The 27,747-nt window shown below is 37.0% G+C and overlaps 1 protein-coding gene across 1 annotated transcript in view; it reads right to left on the bottom strand.

Moving 5' to 3' along the window:
- LOC124159071 (vacuolar protein sorting-associated protein 13D) overlaps positions 1 to 27,747 on the bottom strand; it is a 101,203-nt gene that overhangs the window by 10,108 nt on the left and 63,348 nt on the right. Inside the window, exons 41-61 of the mRNA XM_046534587.1 lie at positions 27,310 to 27,451; positions 26,537 to 26,790; positions 25,535 to 25,779; positions 24,918 to 25,103; positions 24,186 to 24,323; positions 23,960 to 24,069; positions 23,636 to 23,775; positions 22,897 to 23,047; positions 20,998 to 21,217; positions 20,423 to 20,723; positions 18,942 to 19,124; positions 18,406 to 18,621; positions 12,768 to 12,992; positions 11,047 to 11,225; positions 8,145 to 8,513; positions 6,879 to 7,182; positions 5,541 to 5,721; positions 4,295 to 4,476; positions 3,268 to 3,750; positions 2,088 to 2,330; positions 1,564 to 1,746 (exon numbers count right to left, since the gene is read on the bottom strand). Coding sequence (XP_046390543.1) covers positions 1,564 to 1,746; positions 2,088 to 2,330; positions 3,268 to 3,750; positions 4,295 to 4,476; positions 5,541 to 5,721; positions 6,879 to 7,182; positions 8,145 to 8,513; positions 11,047 to 11,225; positions 12,768 to 12,992; positions 18,406 to 18,621; positions 18,942 to 19,124; positions 20,423 to 20,723; positions 20,998 to 21,217; positions 22,897 to 23,047; positions 23,636 to 23,775; positions 23,960 to 24,069; positions 24,186 to 24,323; positions 24,918 to 25,103; positions 25,535 to 25,779; positions 26,537 to 26,790; positions 27,310 to 27,451 — 4,635 coding nt within the window. The remainder of the gene's footprint in view (positions 1 to 1,563; positions 1,747 to 2,087; positions 2,331 to 3,267; positions 3,751 to 4,294; positions 4,477 to 5,540; positions 5,722 to 6,878; positions 7,183 to 8,144; positions 8,514 to 11,046; positions 11,226 to 12,767; positions 12,993 to 18,405; positions 18,622 to 18,941; positions 19,125 to 20,422; positions 20,724 to 20,997; positions 21,218 to 22,896; positions 23,048 to 23,635; positions 23,776 to 23,959; positions 24,070 to 24,185; positions 24,324 to 24,917; positions 25,104 to 25,534; positions 25,780 to 26,536; positions 26,791 to 27,309; positions 27,452 to 27,747) is intronic.

Genomic DNA, 27,747 nt, shown 5'->3' with positions numbered 1-27,747 from the left:
ACAAACTAATATCATTCCTTTTGAACTATTGGCTACAACTTACACCCCTGGAAATAAACTCATTGTATGCAATGGAATTCGTTGGAATTTTATATACATCACCTTCACTTTACCCAATCTCAAAAAAAAAAAAAAAAAAATGGATGAGTGGAAATCACTTTTCCATTGTAAAATGGTATTAGACGGGAAAATGTTTTCATAAATTTAAAATGAAATGGTCCGCGATTAACTTGTTAAATATCCCTTTGATAAAGCCACATTCATGTCCTATTAAGTACAATGAAAGTATTCCTGAGATAATTTGTACCACTTAATAAATCATTCGATAATTACTAGAGTTGATTGATTTAAGTCATATAGTTAAATCAACATTTGAACTACCTCAATGCTTGATTTTTAGAAGTACAAAATAAAAAGATTAAAAAAAAATTTCTTTTTGGATGAATTTCTTCACTTAAAATATAACTTTCTCCTGAAACATCTTCACTCAATTGACATTAGCAGCAAACTACTCTTACCAAACCAAGTGCATTATTACATCATCAACTCATTTTCTTGATAAAATGCTACAAATGGTGCAAATTTTTAATGAAAAAATTATGATGAAGAACCAAACTCAATCCATTCCATTGCAAAACTTTACTGGAACAAAATTAAGGTAATATTTTTTATCGATTACTTCTTCCCATAAAAGTTTCAAATTCCATCTTGAAAAGAATACATAATGAAGTTTCATAAGCGCTGACAGCCAGCCACTCTGGGCCACACAAAGGACAAAAAAACTCTTCCTGTGTAAAATGCACATTTCCAAAACATGAATACTGATACTATCACAGCATGGTCAATCCAAACCACAAGATACTACAGAAATAAATTTCTTTCCAATCCACACCGCAGAATCCCATACCTCAGTACTGTATAGCTTCATTTAGGAAGAAGAACTTTAAATGTAATGTATCTTTTGAAAATAAAGGACTATCTTTCAAATAAAATAATAATATGCACTAAAAGTGCATTTAGTATCATTAATTTGCCTGGCATTTTGGTCCTAACGAATTTAGACCTGAAAGCATTTGCCTTATCCTATAGAGTTCTTTGCTTCATCTTAACAGTGCCAACCAATGGCATACCAAGTACCATGTCACTGAAATAAATTTGAAGGCTAAAAGTTGTAATGGCAAAATATGTAAATTCCAGAATTACACCTTTCCCATTTCAAATTTCAGGAAGATCTAAAAAGTCAAAAATTCCCAAAGTTTCGGGACCTTTCTCATCCCTTATTTACAAAAATAACCATAAAAAGTGGAGAAAGTATAATGAACTATTTTAGCCTAAAAAAAGAGAGGGTGCATGCAAAGAAAATCTACATTTTCAGAGCACTTCAAAGTGAAAACATCAGGTAGACTTTTCGATCGAGAAAGGGTTGTATATTTTTTCTTAAGCTTTTTTTCTTAAGCTTTCTTTTCTCTGTTTAAGAAACACTATCATTTTAAAAAGTTCCAATTCAAATTGGTGAAGGGTCAAAAAAAATGTGACAGAAAATTTCAAAGTGTAGAATATTACCTCTTTGTAATGCTTGATGATTGAGTGAATGAGTTGCTGGCTTGACTCAAAAGGATGCCTCTTGATAAATGGTTCAAGCTCCACACTTGCATCTTCAAACTTAATAAGCGTCAAGCCTAAAGATCTTTTTACTTGTTGGAGTTGACTGGGAAGTTTGCTGGACGTGAATACGCTTAGCCTAACCTATAAGAGAAAGAGTCACAATTAATTCACAGTATAAGTTTAATTATCTAAGCCCAATGGAAAATGAATACAAGAAATAATTCCTTGCAGAGTCATATCACTATAGAGTGCCTAAATGAATCAGAATGTATAACTTGATAGAATTCATCTGATTCTGTTTACACTACTGTCTTTGATAAGGAAAATTTTCTCCAAGCAATTAGTAAGGAAGCCCCAACCATCAAACAATAATGAAAATGGATATCTATTTGGTCTTTTATGAAAAAGAAGGCACAGCAAAATAAACCAATTTGTACACAAACATTTTAAGGATTCATACAGAAAAAACCTTGTTCTCTTACCTGTATAGGTTCAAGCCTTAGGATGTCAAAATAATATCGTGTGGCATATACAGAAGCAGCTTCCATTAGCATTCGCTGAGATTCATAATCACTTGGATCTTCATCCTCAGCTGCTTTGGCTTCTTGTTGCGTTGGCTTAGTTGACATATTTCCACTCCTATCTCCCATTATGAACTGATACAGTTTAAGAAATAGCTTCTCTTCTATGTTAATGGTGAGGTTTTTCAGGGAAACAATTAAATGCTGTTTAAGAAAAGAAAATTAAATTAAAAATACAGGCTGAAACAAGTAATACTCTCAAGTAATTAATCTAAATAATGTCATCAATTAAGAAAGCATGCCAAACAAACAATGCTGTTAAAAAATTCATTTATTATTTCATAATTAAGCTTGTCCAACAAAAGTATAGTAAAATCAATGCTAATTAATGCTCAAAAGAGAGGCTTTTGGGTCAGTCAATCATGCAGCAATGCATAGGAATATTGACAAGGACGAATTATCTGGGAAAAGCCAACAAATGGTTGAAATTCTTTTTGACAGGAGCATCAACAGGAATATATGAATAATCGAAATACAGTATGTAATAAGCTGAAGTCAACTCATACACAATTTACAACCCCCTGATTGATACAGCCATCACAAAGGGTCTATTTTTGGTCTCTTATTTTACTTCTGAATATTTTAAAACGTCTGAAACTAATATATTAGTGGCTTACATATACTTGGAGAATACAACTCACTAATAGCCACTAAAAATCACGGTCACAAATCATTATATAGCAACATTCTGAATTGAAATAATTAACTAAAAAGTTGAATTACTCCCTAAAATTTAGAATCTTCAGTACTTTTTTAAATGTCATAATGGAGATTACCAAACAGCCAGCTCAGCTAGTTATAAAATCATCAAAAACACCTACCCAACAAATGAGACCAAGCCCCAAAGTAAAACATATTTTATCTTTCCGCTATGGTAAATGGTCACATGAAAATCCTCCTGTGAATATGCACATTTTTTTGTTAAAGCTAAAATGTCTGTCTGCAGCCTCATTATCATTACTACTACATTATTATTACTACCATTACTATTATTACTACTTCATTATCCTACAATTTCACCATCAACACCTCCCATCATCATTCTTGTTTGGGGAGACCTAAAAATGGAAACTGAACAAACCTTGAATATTTCCATATTTGGGTGGGATCCTGGGAGCCTTTCCACAGTCACCCTTATTGCAGGGGGCTGCGTGTGCAGAGGCCTTTTGGCTGTGACTACTTGGGTCCTGGTCGTGGGATCTGGTGGTGGAGCTGCAATGGCAGGAGCATTGATTGGGGAAGGGGTTGGGGTCACATGAAGGACCACAGGGCACTGTGTCTCTTTCAACTGTCCATCAACCTGAACGTCGGCCACACTCATGTCCAGCATTTGCCGAGATGGGTATCCACTTTTGTTTTTCTCCCACACTGCATTTGCATTGAGCATGATCCCTTTCAGGTGTGTATAGAGCAATTCCTCTGGGGGAGACACGAGGCTGACTCCTAGTCCACCAGAGAGATGAAGTTTCACGTTCACCTCAAAGGAGCACTCATTATCAGACGGCTGAGTGGGACTCAATGCATCCTGGCCAGAAGTTTGGTTTGCTGCTCTTCCCTCATCATCCTTGAAAAGAAAAGTCAAAGCAAGTGATTTAAAAAAAGTACTATGCCATAACATTACTATCTTAAATTTCATGAAAAGGCAATAATGACATGAATCACGCTCCTTGCACATTACATGTTTTCACCCGTTTGGGAAAAAACTGCACGGGCCTTTTCCTATTAGTCCACTGAAGAAGTTTATGAGACCATTCACATTGTACGATTAAAACATAGGCACAATTTCTAGTGATTGTGATAGTGATCACTAGGAGATGACAGATAAAATGATCATGTGATTCAGGCTTAACATTCACACATTATGCGGATTTACTAGCAATTAGTTGCCACAGCAACATCCATTTTAGGTCCATCCACAATGAAATTAAATGTTATGCACAGTTATCTAGAAATTATTGAGCCAACTTTAATGCCAACAAATTTCTATCGCAATCCCCTTTTCTTTCCACATATGCAAATTTTAATCAACTGAAGAAGAGACTATCTACATTCGATAACAAACAATTACCCTTGCAACAAAATTGACTGCAATCAAAAAGTTCACATACCTTGGACTCTTTAATATCCCGAATTTGTAAAACACGGGTCGGTCCATCAGCAATTGTTCTGACAGAAAGAAATCCTGAACCAGGCCTAAGGCGCTGCCAGCCAACAGCTTGTTCAATTGCCACCCCTGAATCAGTTTTTAAATGGCTATCTGTCTGACATGGACCCAATACAGCTTCACTCCCTGTAAATGAAACAAAAATTTGATAAAACATTTTTAATCAACGAGACTATTTCAAGATTTTTTTGAGGTCACAATGGTAATTTTTACATACTGATGGTGTGTACAAGGTAAATCAACCAGAACCATTAACGAATATTATTTAGCACCATATTTAACATGTTTGCTGCAGCATGACCCACTGGTGAGTCACATCCTACTTCCTCCCTCCGCAACAGCAAATTTACTGTTTTTCTTCATTTTACGACCGCCCCCATTAAGGGAGAAGAGAAGTTTGAGATGTGAAACTTAGTGTGTCTGCACTATACATGGTACGCTACGTGGTAAAACTGAAAGTTAACCATAACGCACCAGGGGTCATGCTGCCCAGGATGATACTTTTTCACTCGGACATGGCTCACCAGGGGGTCAAACCCTTGACAGACTGGGTGGCACTATGTAGCAGCTTGGCCCACAACTAATGATCAGAGAAAACCCTTAAGCATGGAATTTTATAAAATATGAATACATTCCGTGAGTAACACAACTCCACACCCTGATGTCATTTTAGAATAAAGTTTGTCAACTGAAATTAAAAGAAACAAAAGGGATTTGCACCACCATGGTGTCACTCCCAGCTGGCTCCATCACTAGCCTCATTACAACACTCAGGTAGAGAAATCCCAGAAATTGATAATGCCAAGTCCCGACATAAGGCTTGAGCCACATTCTTGAGGCACTGTACTGAGAAGGCCTCTAGCGTAGCTCCTTCCTGCAGTGGGCCTGACCCTATGATCCTCCTCTAGCCCTCCACCCACTCCCATTGGCATAAGATCCCTAAAGTGCAGCACAACCTGTAGACAGTGGCTAGAAGATGAGCCTACTGGTGACCCACTGGTGGGTCCCATTGCAGTCTGAACTCAGGAAGGAATATTAAGCCCTGCAGGGAACGTGTCAAACTTCAAAAGTTCATGGGTCATCAAGGACAAAGGGTAGAGTGTAACTATGAAAAAGAAGCTTTTCTCACATTGAAATCTTAATTTCTTGAGTGAGCCAAATATATTGCATTCCTTGGTCCAAAATCTTACCTTCTCTCAGTCCAAAAAATCCATCCTTTGCTTGAACACACAAGTTGTCATGTACGCAACAGAGCCTCCCTTCTTCGGTGAATCGCCATGTTTGTGTTGTGCGGCGGCGAGCTTCCGGACGACAGATAACTAACTGCATGTACTGAAAAGGCTGAGGAGCTGTGCCTGCGATGTCCAGTACCTAAAATGATATATGAAATTGGAGGTAAATAATATTAGGACTGCTCATCTAGAATTAACCTTTCCTAACACCTTCAACTTTGGATATAACGAGTGCCCGATATAGCAATTTTCCAGGGGTTTTAAGCACTCATTAAACCAAGTTTCCAGTATAAATACACATTAAAAGTACAACTAGCACAATAAATTATGTGAATTGTACATACTTAACACGGTACAGCACACGATGTTAAAATATGAAGTAAGCTGCTATCATCTTCAAAAAAAAAGCTATCATCTGAGGTTGTTGCTGTCAAAAGTAATTGATTCTGAAGAATGGTTATTTCCTATAGAAGGTATTGTTACTTTTATCCTTAATAAAATGAAATTTACTGAAAATTAAAATTTCACTGAAATTTTTTAGAAGGTGATGAATCCATTAGCTGTGATGCTCATGTTTCATATCAGCGTAAATTGCCCCTATGAAGAACACTTGCATTATCTTCTAAAAAAATTCTTGAATTTAGCATATTCCAATTAATACAATGTTGACAAAAGCCAAAGAATGTTTGATAATAATCCATGAGAGTTTTTATGATGATACCCATTCCATCGGAAAAGAGTGCAAAACCCACGTCATTTGTTTTTCTATGGAATGATTAATTAATTAATTAATTAAATCATGAAGTACTTAAGAGTAAATATGGATACAATGAGATATGTTCTTTCACTGCTATTAGTAATGTCATTACTCTGGTACCCCATGACAAAAAACTCTCCCACTAAGGAGAAAGCAAACTATGATTTCATGTTAAAAACAAAGTGAATTTCATTGGACTGGAGATCCTGCATCATTTTTAGCATCCTGGCAATCCAGCATTATAATGCAAATAAATCAAATCTATAAAAACTTATACAATGTTACTTTACTGCAGTAGAGACAGAGAAGAATTTTGACAATATTATTAATTCAATTGAAGCAAATATTTTTAAATGCTCTTTTGCTAATTAGAGCCTCTTACTGGAGGATGATGGCCACTTACGGTGCCTGTTTAGCAATTGCAGTTATAATGGAGACTTAAAAAAAAAGACATCCCTAAAATTTTGATAATATTACACCTCTGGCTAAGTCCAATGATTTTTCCCAATGGAATTTCCACACTTATCCGATTAACTCACCAAAACTCTACGGTTCTTGGCTTCAGACTTTGTGCCATGTGCCTTAGGATCCCGAGGGGGCACACTACCCTCATGCTGCAGCTGACCCTCAGCTGTCATTCTCCACAGCTGCGAACGCCGGCCGGGTTGCTTGCGGCTGAGAACAACTCTACTGACACCACCCACAGGATACCGGTAAGGGCTGCAATCCTCCAGAACATCAAGCACCAACTGCTGGCTCTCAACATCCAATGGGTTGTAGTCACTCAAGGCAAGACTACTGCTAGTCCCATCATCAGAGAAGGCTCTTACCAGTTCCAATGACCTAGGATACGATGGCTTGGTGATTAGTAGATAGGCCTCACATATTCAACAATTATGAACATGGAGCATATTAAGGAAAATACATTACATTCCTGGAGCATATTAAGGAAAATATATTACATTCCTGGTAGCATGTTTTGCAAATGAAAAATTGATAAAATTACGACATCACAACCACCACATTAAGAGTTTACATTTTATGCTAGATGAGAAGAATTACACAACATCTACAAATAAGGGTAGGTTGGGTCCACAGGTTATTGAAGGGTTCTATAGTAGTAGATTTATCTACGTTCCCAGATTCAGCTAGCTGCTTGTATATATTTATATACTTTTGCCGCCTGCTGTTTCTGACTTCCCTCCAGTTGAAGGAAAATAGAAACAATACGTGAGATTGTTGCAGTGAGATTGACCAGCATTTCAACCTCTTCAGTCAGACTTACAAGGACAATACCTACAGTAGACTCTTGATAATATGAAACCTTAACCAGGAACCTTATTACGAAGTTCTTGTTATAACCAAGCAAATCGCTGGTCCCGATGAAAAGGCCAATCTATAGTAAGAGTAACATTCTTATGAAATTTTCATCATTACAAAATTACAAACCTCAGTCCCGGTCAAAGGAACACGCTTGTTTTTATAGACTTGCACACAATGCCATTGCGTACATTATACTCATGACTCTGGAGCTATTCCACAGTACAACTATAAGTGCAGGATAATGAAGAGACAAGAAATTTTGACATAAATTTTGAAATTTTGTTTTTTGCTACAATTCCTTAAAGAAACGTTCATACGAACTTCGTTATTACGAACCTCCAGTTTTTCTGTCCTGTAAACTATGTAATAACGAGAGTCTACTGTAATGAGTATTCCTAGCTGGATTTGTTTCACAAAAGCAAAAATCAATTACCTACCAAAATATCCTGAGCAATGATGGAGACATGAAGACTTTGACTTACTTTTTAAATGTCCCAGTGAATGCAATGTAAATGAAATTTTCATAGGTCAGCTGAGATCCTTCAACCAAGCGAGTCATGTCATATGTGGCTGCAGATCCTCCGGGTGCTTCCAGAGTGATCAACCTGGCATGCATAGTCTCATCCCAGGCATACGGGACTGGGACCTTTGGTTTGGCAGCAGTTCGATAGGCCTCACTGCTTCTCAGGGAGGAAGCCTGGCCAAAGTGGAGGGTCACTTCACTTAGGTTGTCCACTCGCAAAGGCGGAGGAACAGCCCCCCCAATCCCAGCCTCCAGCAGAACCACCACGAATGTTGCAGCACGGAGGGACACTTCAACTCGAAGGAAATGCATCTTGCCAACAATATCCCTATGCAAACAAAACAAATACTTCAGATTAACCATGAAACATTAGATGCATGGCATACTTCACCTTCAGTGTTTTCCACCAGAAAGGGTATAGGAGTGAATGCATTTTCATTGCTACTTCTGCCACGATCCTTGGGTATTGGGACAACCCCACTGTTTAATGACAATTTCAGAGGTAGCCTATATAAACATGATATGCTAACAACATAGAGGACAAGACAGCTTCCTTAAATTGGGATGAAAGAAAAACTACTTCATGAATCACAGCCCTGAGAAAATAAGATACATTCCACACTATACTCTGTCATTGACAAAATTGATCAAGTAATGATAGGAGGCCTTCTACTAATGGGAGCAAGTTGAAGGAGGAATAGGTAACTTCTACAAATCTCAAGCCTACCGCAGCAGGGAAATGTTCTATAATACCACTATTGTGAAGCCCTCCAAAGTACACAGCGTCTTAAAAACTCCAAAAACACATTCCCCCTGTCAGGCCTTGCACTGATGATTTTAGATAAATCCCTCACTGCCTGTTAGATCAAGAGCACTAACAGATAAAGTCACCTTGAATGTGTCATCCAGATGGCACTATTCCAATATTTTGCAAAGTTTGAGGTCAAACTCCATTCTTAAGTGACCTCAACAAGAAGCATCATGTGCCTTGCAGAATGTAGGCATGGTTTATATTATAGAATGATGATAGGGTAGCAGTCACAGATTTTTGACAATTTTGTGCCACATTCACAAGTGGCACAATTCAAACTGCACTTGAGCAAAATGAGTTTCATACTGTAATGGTTCAAGCCCCATTACAGTGCATTTCTACCCGGCGCATTTTCTTCCCTACCAGTTTACCCGCTCTTTCCACGACCTTTCCCAAAACCCCACCCCCAGACCATGGCCCGTGGAGGAAGGCGTGGATGAGTAAGAGGGGATGAATGTGTTTTCGCCGATTTTTGTATGGTTGTGTGTGAGTGTGTGTGTGTGGGAGGAGGGGAGCTCGGGTTTTTCCTGAGTGAATGGCGTGTTACTCCCCCTTTTTTTGTTCATTGTGCGTTACCCCCACCCCAAGTTGAGGGATAATAAAAGGTGGTGCGCGTAAGAGAAGCGAGAGAATTCTAAAGTGACTGTCGGGCGGAGCCTATGCCCAAAATCTGAGTGCGACGCACGGCATAGGAGACAAGGGGCCCAAAGATCATTTCAGAAAGATTGATCTGAAAGAAGAATCCCCCCCTGTCCGAAGGAGCAAAGGACCAGCTGAAGAGGACGCATTACCTCCGTTCCGGATTCAGCTTCCTCCAACAAGGGAGAAAGGAGTGCAGTAAATGGAACGAGAGTTTGTTGGATCCAACCTGGTCCAAACTCGGACAACGATAAAGTAAGATTGCAGCTATCCCCCCCCCAAAAAGCCCCCTCGTGTCTCCTGCCAAGCCGTGTTAAGACAAACAGTCACGGAACGCACCCGTTACATTAGTGAAAGTGAAATTAATCACCAAGTACAATTTAAGTTCGCACCCAAATTTACATTCGTCGGGATGGACTATCATTTACCTCCCCAGTCAAGAAATCATTGAAATTGTGTCATATTTACGTGTTCACCACCGAACTTTATTTTGTTCATATCATTTGCTATATTGATTTTCATCTCGAAACCAAGTTATATTGTTGTTGTTTTTTTTTATTTATTTATCATTGATGTTTCATAAGTGGCTTTCACCAATTCATATTTCATTAGCGTATAAGAGGGTTCCTTTTGTTTTTGTCATATGCAACATTATTTGTGTGAATTATATTTTGTTTAATTGAAAGTGTTTGAGTGAGTGTTTTGTTCTGATTTCCTTCACGGGTCACCTCAAGGAAAATATCCCTCGCCCTTCCTTTTGCCCCGTCCGTTTTCCTTCCGTAAATGCGTGTTGGACGAGTGCATCAGCGCCCGAACGTCACCCATCAGTTTGAATCGGGAATCCCCCACCCGCAATCATCTTCACAGAAGGGGAATATTTTTTTATTTATGTGAATTACGAGAAGCGAGTGGCATAGTTTTGTCCCGTAGGTCCCATGCGGGAGAGATCTTCGCGGATTTGTATATTTCTTTTTATTTTTGTGCGACGTCTCCCCCCGGTTCTACTGTGGTATCCGAGCGAGTCGGGGGTGGGATGCCACAATACCAGGCGGTATGACCCACCAGTTGGTCACACCTAACTTACACCCACTTTGGCTACCATCTCCAGAATAGGCATACAAGTCATATAACCTAACTTCTCATTTCCCTCAACAGCAACAACCCAAAAAGGAGGAGAAATAATAAATTTTCCATCGTGGGAAGTAATCCAATACTGGGTCATGCCACAATGAGCACATTAAATAAAACATACTTCTTAATGAAAACCAAATATACTAAAGTCTTTACTATTACTAATAGTCTTTACTAAATTCCTCACCACAAGCAACTGGGTCCAAAATATTCAAATAACTTAAAAGCTATGTAAGTATGTAATTAAAAACATTTTAATCATCTTTGAAATTAAACTCACCTGATGTTAATATGAAATGAATTTGTGATATCAATAGGGAACCCCCCAGACCATAAGCATTTTGAGATATCCATTATTCGGACACACAAAAGATTCTCTTTCTGAAGCCGGGGCCAATGGAAAGGCAAACAGCTTTCAGGATAAGCAACCAGGTAAGTAGCTTCAGCACCTGGGTCCTTCTATAAATTAAAATTCAAACATAAAAATAGACTTATAAAAGAAATATCCAATAAATTTAAGACATTAAGCTTTGAATAATTATAATTTATGTTGAAACCAAAGTAGTGCTATGAGACATAACTTTATTGTATAGCCACAAAATTTAACCTCATACATTATAACTTTTCTTATAATGATTAACAATTAAAATTAACTAAAGGTTTTCTACTATTCATGGTACCTTAGTTTAGCAAAATAATTTGCTAGATATTAGAAAATTTTTAAGCAACTCACATACATTTGATAAGGTCGGTTCTATAGAGAATATTAAGAATTAGAGGATCGGTGTTATTAGAGGGTGTTATTAGAAAGAATTAGAGGGTCTTTATTTCCAAGAATGTACATATTTCATAACCTCGAACTTGAACTATTAGACTTGGGAAATTAAAGTTACCAAAGAAAAATTTTCCCAATGATATTGCATATACATTAGGGTGGTCCTTATTTTTAAAGTTTTCAAATTTCTTTTTGGACGCCTCCCAGATTTGTTCCATTTGGTGAGAAAATGAATCGTGAAAATTATTTTTTCCATCACATACTGGGTAAAACGAATTGCACCGGAAGTTTCAAAATTTTGATATTTTTGGGTGTTTTTCAGACAGAACTAAAGATGATGCCACTCTCAGAGCATTCTATAACTTTTCTGTTTTTATACAACCACTTGTTACACATTTGCGGTGTATCACCTCAAATATCTTTCATTTCTGCCCTTTGGTTCCTGGGATATCGCACCAAGAGTGAGCGAGCGCCACCCCAGGCAGACATTTATGTGGCATGGGGGTTGCATACGCTCAATATTTGTTGATCATTCTTGCCTATCATAACACCATAAAATTCTTTAGAAAAACTTTAAACTTCATCAATATAACCTTGAGTTCTATGTTTATCCCTTTACTTATGTATTGCCAACACGGATTTTGGATCTGAGCCCCAAGTTGGAAAAATTCCATACGTACATAATTTATACTACATCCTCATAAAAGTCATTTTATGGACTCCCAAGGCTATTGGCTGCAAATTTGCCCTATTGCTGGATGCTCTGGACAACTCAAGACTTTGAATGCTTTGCATGCCAGAGATCGCGATACATCCAAGGCATCCTGCAACTGGGGAAACTTGCAACCAATCGGAGTGCTTGAATAGCATTAGCTATCCTGTTTTTTATAGTTTTTTCTTTTTTCTATAATTTTTCTTTTTTACTATTCCATTATTTTGTCATACTGCACTAGATATACTGAGTGAAATGATTAATGATAACCCGATCACAAAGGACATCACCACAAGGTGAAGTAGGGATTAAACCTAAGACAGTGCAATGTGCTGCACATTTTTAATCATGTTCTAAACCAGAAATATCATCACTATTAATTTTATTGATGACTAACATTCAATATATAGAATTACCCCAGCATGCCATGATAGTAATAACTACATGGTACCCTCTACTTAATAGCATAGTAAATATAAACTTAAAGAACGATAAAGTTAAACTAAGTACTTACAAATGTTGTAGCAAAATACTTCTGTGCAAACTGCAGGGTGTACGGAGATTTATTGTGCAGTTGAAACCGTGGAGAAAGGGTCACAATATTAGTGACTCGAGCACTTCCTCTGCCAGCCCTCACATCTATGCCTATAGTATACACTGTATCTTCACGAGCATCCCGCCTGGAGACATGCAATCGTCTCACTTGAGTGCCACTTTGAAGGTGGAAATTTTGGCACCACTGAAAGAAGACAAAAAGAGCACACTTATAGATCCCCTACCCATGGATTTAACCAAAATTATTTACAATTTTACAGCAAAACAGCCACAAGTAGAGATGAAACTATGCAAAGTGACAACACACAAGTGGCCCAAGTCTGTCCTTTAAAAGCTTGACTTATACTGCCACTTAAGAGTGCTTGAATTGGTTTGAATTGAATCTGTTTTCAAAAATGACCACAGTGGGTGATGAGAGCAGAGTGAGACATTTATTCTCAATATTTGCTATTGAGTATTTGAATAGCACTGAAGAGTGACGAATTTGATGGATCATATATCATTAAGAACATAGATTTCAGTTGAGAGCACTAACAGTGGCGGCGGGGTAACGTCCTCACCTGCCAAACAAGAGGTCGCGGGTTTGAGTCCTGCCTGGGTAAGTTTCCCTAGTCCAGGGAATGGTTGTTTGCGTAAGTTTAATTGTTAAATTTGTTGAATACCCCGATATAAAATGGCCAATATGAGCTGTATTCAGTGGTTTGAGAATAATATAAATATAATATTAATATAAAATTGCAGCTTATTCCTCCGAAAATTCAGATCGCTCTACCTGCACTGATGCAAGTGACAACTTTTGTAAACCTATTCAAAAGCATGGCAGATGACAGCACATTTATTGGCCAACAGGAGAATCCACTATTGACATATTCATTGAACTATGCATGACATCTATACATGAGACAGACAAAAAGCAGTCATAATATTAATAAAAAAAATGAGAAAATGAAAAAGAGAGTGCAGTAAGTCCTCGACATACAAAAAAGATGCGTTCTGCAACCTTTTTTCATACCAAGTTGAAAAACCTTAACAAGGCAACGAAAAGTGTGATTATCCTGCCGGATGCAAAACTGCATTAAATTTAGCATTAACTGTCGATTGTGACGAACTGATCTTGCTGTTCATGTGACGAGGCTGGAGCTGCAAAAATTTTTCTTTTCTACAATTCCTGATTTCATAATGCTTTAATCGATACTACATTTACACTATGCCCAGCAAGCAAGTTTCTGTACACCTCACCGCATTGCATCGGCCAACCTCAAAGGCATCAAATATGAAATCTCAGGCACGTTTCAATTTTTTGAATGTTAGCATCCCTGAAACTTTGTAAGTTGATTGTTTGTAAGCAAAGGCCATACTGTCCATTAAAGTGATTATAATAATGCTGGAATCAAAACCTGTCAGGCACTAAAACTCACATCTTACATGTAACATAGATTCATATGTATCATAGACACATCTATAACACAAGATTAATGCAATGGAGCCTCAATCTATCATTCTCACAGTAATAATGCACTGTCTACAGTTTCCAGCACAACAAAAGCTTCAAATAGTAACAAAGCAAGAAGTTGTTTACACAGAATCCTCATATCCTGCTGACAACTGACAAATTTCATTTCAAACTAAGAACACCTCAAACTAATTGTTCAAAAAATTGAAACAGAACAATATACATTTCAAAATATGAAATAAGTAGGGTAGAAAAAAAATAAACCATCCCCTTGACAAATTTCTACAATATTTGGATCCTCTAGAACCATGCTAAACTGGCGTGTGAACTCAACGAGGAAAACAGCTCCTTCTCCACCCTTGTTGCCGCTGCGTAACAAATTTGAATTGTTAAATCAACTCTCTGAAAACAGTGATGTGCAACATTGTGAAGACCATCTTGTTCCTGTACCCCCCAAAAATGTAAACAAGTGTCTTCATCGCGTAAAACGGAAGCTGAAATCTATTCTGCTGTATTCGGACAGCCATGGCCGTGGTATTTCGGCTAAAATTGCAGCAACCGAGGTTAGTAAAGTGTACAATACTTGTGGTGTAGTGATGCCGAACGCCGGGATCAAAGAGATCACGAACTCCTGTGAAAAGATCTCACATAACCTCACCAAAAATGACCACATAATCATCATGGCCGGCACGAACGATGTGTACCTCAATAAGGGTAAAGTTGTTGTTCACACCATGAGTAATCTGATGTCAAAGCTTTCAAATACCAACGTAATAATTGCCAACATTCCTCATCGCCATGACCTTCCTGCTACCTCATGTATCAATGTTGAGACTAAAAAGGTAAATGAGGATCTGCTAAAACTTAGTACCAACTTCGATCATGTAACAATGATTGATACAAATAGCCTTGACCGTTCATTCTACACTCGTCATGGTCTTCATTTGAACAGTAAAGGGAAAAATCATCTGTGCTCAGAAATAATTAAGTGTGTTTTGTGACTAGGGAATCCCAACTTGGTGATCACAAGAAGTGCTCCTCTTGAACCAACAGCTGGTAAGGAACTCATTAATCTTGCTGTCCTGAATGTACAATGTCTCCGAAATAAAATAACTAAATTAGAACTATTTCTCAACTCAGTAAATTGTGATATTCTGTGTATCAGTGAGCATTGGCTTCATGTTGATGAAGGTAGCCTTTATCAGGTGGACGGTTTCAATCTTGCCTCAATTTTCTGTCGCTCTCATCATATACATGGTGGTGTGTGCATATTTTTATCAAAGAACCTTCAATTTAAAGTAATCGATACTACTAGGTACTGCATTGAACTGCACTTCGAAATCACAGCTGTTATTCTGTGTGTATACAATCTCATTGTTCTCTCCCTATATCGGTCACCTAATGGCGACCCTGAAAAGTTTCTTGAACAGCTTGAAAAGGTACTATGTCATTTAATGCAGTTTAATGCTAACATTGTAATTGGTGCTGATTTAAACATTGATATGAGATATTCCTCTAAGAGTAGCAGGCAACTGTCTAATCTCCTGAGATCTTTCAACCTCTATTGTGTAAACAGTGAACCCACGAGGAACAATTCATGTATTGATAATGTGATAACCACTCTTAATGTTCATGCATATAACCTTACTGTCATCGATCCTCTTGTTGCAGACCATATGGCCATACTCTTTCAGTTGATTGCAAATAACAATAGTCCACCTAGGGAATCCAGCACTAGGTACATAAGTCCAATCACCATTCACGGCCTTGAAGTCTTTAAAGGCCTGCTTGGTGGTGTGGATTGGACTAGCTTACTCTCACTCAACGACAGTCATTCAAATTTCTCTTTGTTCTTTGAAACCTTAATCTCCCTTTTTAATGAATCCTTTCCCAGAAAAGCTGTCCCAGTCCGAAAATTCTTTAAATCACGTGGCCACTCAAACAATCCCGAGGTCCAAATACGCAGGGAAAGTGTACTACATGCCTATCATGAGTACAAGCGACTACCCACTGAGGATTTGAAACAAGTGTATAAAAGATTGAATAAGGAGTATCATTTCGCAGCAATAAAAGCGAAACAAAATGCGAACATGGATTTCATTAATAGTGCCTCTAATAAATTCAAAGCTGCCTGGAATGTGATCAATAGGGAAAAAGGCACTTCTATAAACAGATCTCCTATTACAATTGATCCCGATACCTTCAACAATCACTTTGTCAATTCCGTGGACACCACATTATCAAAAATCACAAATAACAGGTGTGATGCCTTAGCACTACTCAATAAACACCTGATATCCCCTCCTAAATTTCAGTGGCAATGGATTAGTACGAGGGATATTTTCAATGTAGTAAAAAAATTTAAAAACTCCACCAGTCGTGACATCAATGGGCTTTCCAATGATCTGATTAAGTCCATAATACATATTATAGCTCATCCTCTATCTATTATTATTAATGCCTGTTTTTCCACTGGATACTTCCCAGACTCCTTAAAATATTCTAAGGTCATACCTGTCTTCAAAAAAGGAGACACTACTCTTCCCAACAGCTATAGGCCCATCACCATTATATCAGTGATCGCTAAAATAATAGAAACTATTGCCTATACACAAATTCTAGTACACTTTGAGAAACACAATCTCTTCACCCCTTCCCAGTTTGGATTTCGCCCGGGGAAATCCACTGAATTGGCAGTTGAGTCAGTGGTAAAAAATTTATCTAGGGCATTTGAAGACAAGCAATGTGTCTCACTCACACTTTGTGATTTAACCTCTGCCTTTGACTGCGTCAATCATGCTACCCTCCTGCAAAAACTCCAATACTACGGCTTTCATAACAGTGAGCTGAAATTCATGACCTCTTACCTCACTGATCGAAAGCAGATGGTACAAGTAAATTGTAACCAATCTGATTTTCTTCCAGTGAAACATGGAGTTCCTCAGGGGTCCGTCCTTGGTCCTCTCTTGTTCCTTATTCTAATCAATGACCTACCTTACAATCTTTCTATGGACTGCATGATATATGCAGATGACACCACTCTGGTGCAGAAATGCAATACTCCTAGCCAAGTCAGACTTCTTACAAAAAAGGCAATAGAAGAATCTCAACTCTGGTTTACAGCCAATAATCTCTTTCTGAACAATGGTAAGACACAACATCTTACATGCTGTCTTAAAAGTACTGAGCTAAACAATGATCCTGTCAGGCTTCTAGGCTTCAATATTGACGCTAAATTGACATGGAATTCACATGTTTTCCTAGTCAGCAAAAAACTCTCAAGGGTTTTGTACTTATTGAGGAAACTTAAAACCTGTATCAATGTAAAGTACATGAGATTAGCCTATTTTGCTTTTTTTCATAGTATTCTTGCCTATGGTGTTCGACTCTGGGGACATGCAAAAGAAACCAAAGAAATTCTAAAACTGCAAAAAAAAGCAGTGAGGATTCTGAGTGGTGCTGGGCCCCGTGACCACTGCAGGCCAATTTTTAAAAACTTTCATATCCTCACCATCTACAGCCTCTTTGTGTTTCGCAGCATTATGCACATTAAAGATAACTTAGATACCTACCCCATTCGATCCACCATCCACTCTCATGACACTAGGGCTAAAAATAGCCTAAATACTAATTACTGTAGGCTGTTTAAGACCAACAACCAGTCTGACAATTTGGGAGTAAAATTATTTAATAAATTACCCAGCAAAGCCAGATCAGTGAGCATCACTAGACTGAAAAATGTGCTGGAAAAGTGGCTGTGCAATTATCCACTGTACTCAATTCATGAGTATTTTGAGCTGGACTTTTCTTCTCTTTTATTTTAAATGTAAATTTAAATGTAATCTTTGTAATGTATGTGTTTCTAATGTTTTAATCCAATGTACATGTTTTGTATGTTTCGTTGTATTGAATGTTTTCATAAATGTGTTGTATACAGCATCCGCGAGGGCCAATCCTCGCCGTGGATGAATAAAGATAAAGATAAAGGATAAATGGCAAAAACATAGCAATCAAGTATGAAAAATTTTCAAGAGCCTATTCTTAAAATGCTGTTTTCTTTTTCTTAAAATCAGAACTAATTTTTCCAAAGATTGACTTGAAAACAATATATCAGCACAAACTTTCAGAAAAGTTCTCAACTTACCAGGGGGTGTCCATCCCTATGAAGTCCTTTGCCAAGACGCACAACCACAGAATGACTAGCTTCATGGTCAGAAAAGGAAAAGGGAAGAGGAGACAATGATCTTGCAACTTCATGCTCCTCAAATTGACCGGCTGCATCCTGAGGAACTCCTTCTTGCCGAAACATGAGAGGTAACCCTGTACGATTGACAAGCCAATATGGAGCCCACACTGTCACCTAGAGGATCAGGAAAATAGATCAGTCAAGCAAGGACTTCAAATTACATCATGCACAATGGCCCAATTGTATCATAATAACTGGTCAACAACCATACGTAACCATCTTGAATTGTTCAACAGTTCCTACAGTCAATTTTAAAAATTCCGGATAAACTACACGTAATTGAAAAAGAAAGGCCATATATTTGATTTTTCTCTGATAACACTGATTTGAAGTTTGTTACGACTAACCTACGTTTTTTTAGTCCCATAAAATTTTAATGACCAGAGTCTACCATATATTCTAACCAAAGGTGCAACAATATGGTAATAACCAACCTTGAGAGCAGCTCCTCTCCTCACAGCCACCGCAACGTGCAATTGCAAGCACCTGCCCTCTTTGTCATGGAGAGCTATTTTTGCAACAAACCCTCCACTTCCCCCAAGGGGAATGGTAAGGGTGCCTGCTCTGGGTAAACTATCCACGTGGAATGAAATTTCAAGAGGTTGCTCCAAGTCAACCTAAAAAAAAAGCAAAAAAGAAGATAAAGTGATGATCAACTCAGGCATGATTAAAAATAAAAAAAGAGAAAATTCATTTTTTTAAACTAGCACAGTCCCGAATAAACAGTTCCCACACAAAGAAATAATTAATATAATGGCAGGTGAATGGAAGACTGCTATGATTAACTTCACATTGTGAAGAAAAATCAATTTTAAAATTAATAATTCTGAAGTACATACAGTGGAACCTCGTTAAAGCGAGTACGGGCTATAGCGACACTCCCGATATAACGAGAGATAGCCGATGCACCGTCAATTGACCCTATAATAAGCGTGTTAAAAAATTCGTTTTTACGAGACCCTTTCGGTGTTGGCTCTCGCCATAGCGAGGGTTTCACCGCCGGAAGACTTTCATGAAGACTCCTTAACCTCTGTAATTGCTAGCGATCTGTTAGAAATGAAGTTAATGGAGTGCTCAGTCTCAAATTTATGTGGTAAACTGTCGTTCGATAAATATAATGATTGACGAAACAATGCTTTGCATGATTTTTATTCAGTGCGGCGCTTATAAATTGTTTGAATAGTTAGTCGTTATTTGAGTAAGGAAATTTAGTGATGCAAAAAAAATCGCCTTTCGTCTGGATTTATGCTTAAGTTTATCGGATAGATGTTTATCTGTCGCCGCACCACTCCTGTTCCTGTATATCTGTTCGCAACAGGTATATTGGCTATTATTTGCTCCACCTCCGGTAAAGCGACAATTCGCTATAGCGAGTGTTTATTAGTGCACTGTGGGGTGTCGTTATATCGAGGTTTCACTGTACTATAGAATTGACTATGTTCAATGGATTTAATTACATATTTTGTGCAGTAATTAAATATTAAGTTTAATTTTACTTTTGAATTTGCTTTCACTACTTTCATCAATTATTATAAATTAAATGTAAGCCCCTCAGGCTGTACATAGGAAAATACATAACAATGACAATGAAAAATTATTCCCCTACTCCAGTTTCAGCAGCACTTACTCTAACCTAAAATAAAGTTTTTTTTCACGAAAAAAATGAATTTACATACAATAGATTCCAAATACATTGAAGTTATTGCTACCAAATGTAGAGAAATTATTTAAAAACTTCAAATATAATTGTGGTCACTAATTAAGGGTATGCAAAAGTTTCCATGCATAAGACAATCCAAGTTATGAGTAAATATTTTCCACAGATGTTGAAAAATGTGTAATTAATTAACACCAACCAAGTTCACAGTTCTTAAGTGAAAAGCAACAGTGGGCGGTAAAGAGTGTTTCTACTTACCTCATGAATGGAAACTGAATGCCTAGGCTTTATATGACCAGACATTTCAACATCTTTTATTCCATAATGTAGGTCACAAGGTAGGAGGTTAGTCACAACTAAAGGACTAACAAGGATAATAGTATGTGCTGGATGAGACCATGGCCAATGACTGTGGCCCAGCTGACCCACAGCACCTGGAACTCCAAGAGCAGGCCTGGTGATCACAGATCCTCCAGGCCCATAGCTAACCACTGGCGAATTAGCAGAGGTAGTTATCCTGTCATCTGGATAGTTTTCACGCTTCACATAGATGCAGTACCTATTTGAAAAATAATACATACATATTTCATATACAAAGAGGCAAAATGAACCTAAGGAAATAAAATAAAGAAAACATTTCTTTCCCAATTTATATTTTCCACACAATAACACAATGCTAAATAAGTGATATTGTCATGACTTAGACAGTTTGTCAAGAAAGAAGAAAAAATTTTAACTATATTTTTTTAAAACATTCATAAAATGTCTTTTTCTAGGCTAATGAAAATTAAGTACCATAATTTCAAAGCAATGAATTTCATAAAAATACTTACCTATACATATGTACCCCTTTATTGTCAGCAGTACTACACTGGCCCATTTCTTCCACAATATCCCCAGGACTTGTGGCATTGGACCATCGTATTGGGCGAATACAGTAATTATAATGTACAGGAAGATCTTCAGACACAGGCCGTATCCTTAGCTCAGAGGTAGTATGAATCAAAGGCACAGAGAACGTAGATCCAGGATTTATTTTAACAATTTTACTCGCTAAAAACAAAAATAAATGAAACAAAAATATTAGAATCTAAACTGATCAACGCTACAAATAAATAATCTGAAAGGTGAAATATGAGTACAGTAAGTCCTTAACGTAAGAACAAGATGCGTTCCAAGGCATTATTCATAAGTTGAAAAACAAGCAAGGCATCGAAAAGTGTATGTATCCTGTAGAATGCAACACTGCATTGTACTTTTGCATTAACTCACGATGGAGATGAAAAGATCTTGTTGTGCGTGTGATGCAGCTAAAGCCGAAAAAATTTCACGCTAAACAGTTCCTGAAATCACAATGCTTTAATTGATACTTCATTCAGACTGTGCGAGTTTGCACCATGTTGCATCGGCCTACCTCAAAGGCACCAAATTTGACATTTTAGGCATATTTCAATTTTTTGAATGCTAGCATCTCTGAAAGTTCGTAAGTCGAATGTTCATAAGTTGAGGACTTACTGTGCACCATGAGATATAGGCCTGTAAACTCAGTCCACCCTGTAGGGCCAACCGACCCTGGATACGTCATCAGCCCATACATACACCGATCTCGCCCTACATACACCGATCTCGCCCTACATATGGCCGTATTTGGAACTAAACGGGTCTTACTAATGTAGAGTACCCAAACCAGCCCTACACCCTACAAAAACATGGTGACTAAATTTCGTCTGCTGATCACTTCGGTTAAAGAATCTACGTTACAATGGATATTAAGAGAGACGAGTTCACACGAACCATTTTAAATGTACAGTAATAAAGCACAAAGGTAATAATACTACCACATTATACCCATCAAGTGAAATAAATAATAAAATTGGCTGAAGTATAATATGTACAATATAGTGGTATACATCACCTAGTTTCTGCAGTTATATATATCAATGTTTTTCAAATTTGGCACTTCACGCTTTTGAGAAACCAATATTGTTCACATACAACAACAGAAAACATATTTTCATGCCACTATTTGCCATATAATAAACTCAACTACGGAAGGTAAAAACGAATGACGAACCTTGATGATGCAACGTAAGTTTTCACGTCAATGATCACATTTGCCCCGTACTTATCACTTTATCTTTTGAAGTAATCTAAAGACAATATGATTCTACTTTTGGCTCGATATGAGAGTATTTGTAGCGATAATTAGTGTACCGACACAACCTGGCAGACGACACCGATTGTTTATTTACCTTGAGTCGTTGCCCTAGCTACACCCAAAAATTATCGGATGTCTTTTCTTAGTTTCATAGTTAGGTTTCATTACGCAGCCAGAGTGGAAAACTGGCGCTGTGCCACCATCTACATTCTTTCTGAGAACTTGATGATGGAATTACCCCCACCACTTATGTAGGATCAACTGAGAAACGCATGTAGGGGCCTCTTATTATGTAGGGATGGATATGTAGGGTCGACTAAGAATATGGGCCATAGATACATGCTGTTCCTAATCCTAAAAAAATTAATGTCTAATATCTATGATCGGTATATGGTTCATTTGAATATCAAAACTTCAAAGACAGTAATTAATAACACTTCGAGGCAAAAATATCAAAATAACCAGTCTATAAAAAGTAAAAATTGTCATAGAATGCATTCAAAACTGAACCAACCACCTCAGAAGTCATGCAAAATGGATGCAATAGTCATTCAGTTCAAAGATCAGTCTTTACCTGAGGGCAAGGCACTCCTATCCATCTTCAAATCAACTGCTTCAGTTAGACGATTGGTTAGCAGCAGAGCTGAACGAACTGTCACCAATTTCCTCGCAGAACCCTCCAGAGTGACTTGGAACACAACTCGTGCTACGGATAACTCGCTTTCCTAAATAAAAAAGATATCTATTGCATGATTTCATTCAAATGATCACCTATGATTCAGTAAAGCTTTAGTCAGAAAATTAGGGGGTAGTAGGAGATGAACTTCCATTGGATTCACTTAACACTAGATATATCCTCAAAAACTTCCAGGGGTTTAGAAACCCTGGACTCCCACCTCCCCCAATCACTATCACCTGCATTTTAAATATATTTATCCTATCGCAAGGAAATGAAGCATTTGAGAAGCAAATAACTCAAAATTCAATAATCAAATGGAATAACTAAGAATTCGGACAGAGTTATCCAAATGCTTAGAAAAACACTTAAATTTCAACAAGAAAAAACACTCATTTATCTTACTCGAGACATTCATAAAATAGTTGATGCTGAAGTTGCAATAGACTAGATAGCAAGATAAACAGATGTACATTATAGAGTGACATAAAAATGCAACATGAATCCAAACCAATGTAAATACATTCTACGTGCACAATGAAGGCAAATACTTATGATGGCGCAAAAGAAAAAGCAAAGCAGAATAAAAACATGAATACAATTACAAAACTCTGAAACCATAGGTATGGTCACTTACCAACTTTGCTTGTGGTTCAGCATGGCGGAAATATATACCCACTCGATCAACTGAGATGGGCCCAACAGGCTGCCAACCTTCAACTTTGACACCAATCTGATGTAAACGAAACTTATGAGTGTCTCTGTGTCTCACTTTACCTGAACGAATGAATACATACACTCCATCAATAAATAAAATAGAAAATACAAAAATGAAAATGATAAATGCCACCGCAAATAGAGGAATTTTATTACACACACAAGGCATACCATAGATAACAGGCCTAAAGTCATACAGTTAGGCCAGTAGTAAATCTAAAGAAGGAATAAAAAAAGACCATACCTCTTCCCTCAAATGAAAATGGAACAACATCTCCAGGAGCCACAACAGCCCAATTTTCACAACCTTCTGTAAGCACAGCTGGATGCAACCCTGCCAAAGATTCTGGCAAACTTTTCACAAGGCATGAAAAAAATTGAATGCAATTAGGCCAGTGACTCACATTAGCACAATCAAATTTCATCATATTCAGCTGTGGGTAAAAGATCTCCAAATATATAATACTAACCTATCTGGAGTTGCAATGATGGTAGAAAACCATAAACGAGACCCTGTGTCATTCCTAATGGCAAAAGGCACAAATGGGGATCTTCGGCGATATCCAGGAGGGCTTGATGTTCCACTTTTGATCATTTTTCCATCATTCCTGAAAAGAAAAAGAGCAATAAAAACAATTGATCCTCAATCATTTGCTCTTCTGATTGATGAATAATAACATTAAAACATAAAATTGGTTGATAAAAGGTAAAAGAACTGACTTAATCACACTAAAGATAGGCTTTTGCAAAAAATTAAATTAGTCACACGATATGAAGAGTCTTGTTTATTTGCTTTTTTTTTCATTTCTGCATTTTAAGACTATTGAAGTTCATGGTGAAACAAAAACTAAGTACTGTTCCACAAACTTTTTTTATTATTTGCTGTCAACTAGTTTCGACGTCTTTACCGTCGTCATCAAGACAAACAGATGTTGAAACTAGTTGACAACAAATAATAAAAAAGTTGGTAGAACAGTACTTAGTTTTTGTTTCACCATGAACATTTCATCGTTCCACCAAGTAATGCCCAAATCAGTTGATTTCACTATTGAAGTTAGCTTAATTACACATTTATTGACTTACAATATACCTTACTTCCCTGAAATGAAATAATTACCTGTAGGTACAAATGTAAGTAAGAAAATATATATTACTATTATTATTATCATCATGCCAAAATGCAAAAGCAATTTTTAACTAACCTATCTCCTTTAAGTGAGGACAAACAATAGTAATCTTCCGTCCAGTTTTCTTTCACCATATGGTACAATTCAATCAAAGAACTGGTGATATTGACATTGAGCACTTTTTGTGACTCCAGCTCTATGCGTAGGCATTCTGTCCTTGATATCTCCGAAGGAATGCTTCGTCCCCAACTCATTTCACACCTGAGCATAAAGAACATAACAGTTAATACTCAAGTTTTTCCTCCATATGATTTTATTAATACTAATTGGATTGATCTAATATTCATAAAATTACAGCTATTTGATAACCATGCACAATTCAGACTTGGGTTTCAATGTGAAAAAAATTTCAAATTCATCTCATTTAAATTGAAAGACTAGGTACAAGGACACACCCAGCATAACTTTACTGCATTGAGGATTGAATAACCACCAGGACATAAATGATTTACTATCCATTACCATCTATAATCTATTTGGTACTTGGTCTCCATTGAAAAAACAATCATCACAATTATGCTACACAACAGACATTTTAGGTAAATAATAAAATATGAAAACTGTTAATGAAGATATTAATGAACACAGAACCTCATGGTGGAAAAATAGTGTTCTGAGGGGAATCAACTCACCTCCATGGCTCTACAAATGGTTCCCATCCTGATAGGAGACGATTATAGTAATCACTGGAGAAAATAAATGCAGCCATACCACCACAAGCTTCTCGCACAGCTAAACTTTGATCAGTACTTTCAAATAGCGGAGGCAAACTTAGTCTCTGATGAAGTTCAAGTTGGGCCAACGATAGCTCCAATAATGGGACATCAGCATCACGACAATCATCAATGACACAAATACTTAGACACCCCATTTTTACCTGTAAAAAGTAACCAATAATTATAAACTTCTTAAATTAAAATGGTATAAATTATGATTGAAGTATGCTCTCTTTAAGGCAATATTCACAAATTGAAAAGGATGAGTACGAATATTTTTCAATTTTTTTTGCTGTTGAATTTCGACAAGTTTTCCATGCACTAAAATAGCTGTTCTGAAGTCAAAAAGTATTCAAACATTCATTAATTCAAAGGTATATCTCATTTAAAATCAAACCACTGAAGTTAAAAACAAAGTAATGGACACAGGTATACTGTGGAAAACTGAAAATTAAAAGGGAAAAGGAATTCCCTTAATTCACAGTAGCCTTAAGAACATCTGCAAAAAATACACATGCCCAGGGCAGAATCCAGGATTTTTTTCTGGGGGGGCACAAGGGTTTGACAGGCCAACAATCTTCTAATACTTGAGATTAAAAAGAATATAAAACAATTAATATATGAAATATTCTCTTTATTCTAACATGAACTTTATTAATATGAAATGAAATGATTGAGGCTCTGTAATGCACAAAACAAAACGAAACTAATGATAACCGTAAACAAAATTTTATCTATTTTTTAAGCGTACCCCTGTGCCCCCCCTAAATCCGCCTATGTTACATGCCAGATATCTAATTCCAGTAACGTTGAAAACTGAGACGATAAACAAAAAAAATGCTTAGGTACAAAGAAAATGATTGAAACCTAGAAAGCACATTTGAGAAAACAACTCAAGAAAATGCAAATTTCAAATACCTCTACATGATCAAAATTTAATGTTTTCTCCTCATTTATCTCATCTCCACCAACACATGAGCCAGCATCTGAGGTGGATGAAAGAGGACCTCTGGTGATAAAGTTGGAATGAGGAGAAAAAAATGAAGCAGGCATGGGTGATGCATTCTGTGTGAGCCACAGAGCTGCCTCTTCCATATCTCCCTCACATTTCTCCATAGCAAGAGCACAGTCAGCTGCAGAAAATCCAAGGACAGTAAGCTGCTTGATTTGATCTAAAATGGGATATTAAAGATACATTAACTACATATCCATAAATACTCCCCATGTAGAAATAAAAAAAACTCAAATCAGGTTTTTTGCTACATGACTCTTACATTCTAGGAATGTAAACGTGGTGATGATATCACTTTTAACATCTATAATTTAAAAATGGTTGAGCCACTCATAAAAAGAATGTGGATACGTAGAACATGAATCTGAACTGTACCCATATATTGAGCCTCAAATGTTCTCTTTTTTAAAAAAAGATTTTTCACCTAAATTACAGAAAAATGACTTCTTTTAATCTAATTAAAAAATCAAATTGAAGTAATCCATTCCCAACCGTAAAAATAAATATATTGTTAAATAAATTAATAAAAATATTAATAAATTTATTATTATTAAAAAATTAGAGTTACATTTGTAAAATATTCTAATATAATGGTACTTCATGGTATGCATGACAACTCCAAAGTGTAATTTATCCACAAATTTTTCTGTGAGTATCCAAGATGTAACTTTATACTTACTCATGAGATTAGCAGGCCTTGAATGTGAATCTGAAACTTGAGATCTAGCACTCAATGTCTGTTTTGGTATGCTGTTTAGCATCCGTGAAAACATCCGCACATCATGGTAAGAAAGTCTTACACTCAAGTGAGCAATTTGGATCTATAAAGAAGAAGATAAAAATCAATGTCAACTTTCATCATTAAGAAAACAAAGAAACCAAAATAAACAATGGACTCATTCACCAATTGTCTTTTGCTATTGATTGTGATATGGTGAAAAATCAAGAGGGCTACTTTAACGTCCCACTGCCACACCAAAGTTGCGAGTATCCAATCAATTCAATGAACAAATATGAAGAAATGAATTTGTGCGTCTATAATATCTCAAATTTAAGATATTACCACTGTCTCGGGAAGGGGAGGAGCTGGTGATGACATGAGTGGATATCAAAGTGC

The sequence above is a fragment of the Ischnura elegans genome, chromosome 5, assembly GCF_921293095.1.
Source record: "Ischnura elegans chromosome 5, ioIscEleg1.1, whole genome shotgun sequence".
Classification (NCBI taxonomy): Eukaryota; Metazoa; Arthropoda; class Insecta; order Odonata; family Coenagrionidae; genus Ischnura; species Ischnura elegans.
The sequence above is the reverse complement of the archived record's forward strand: the minus strand, read 5'-3'. Positions and strand labels throughout refer to the sequence as shown.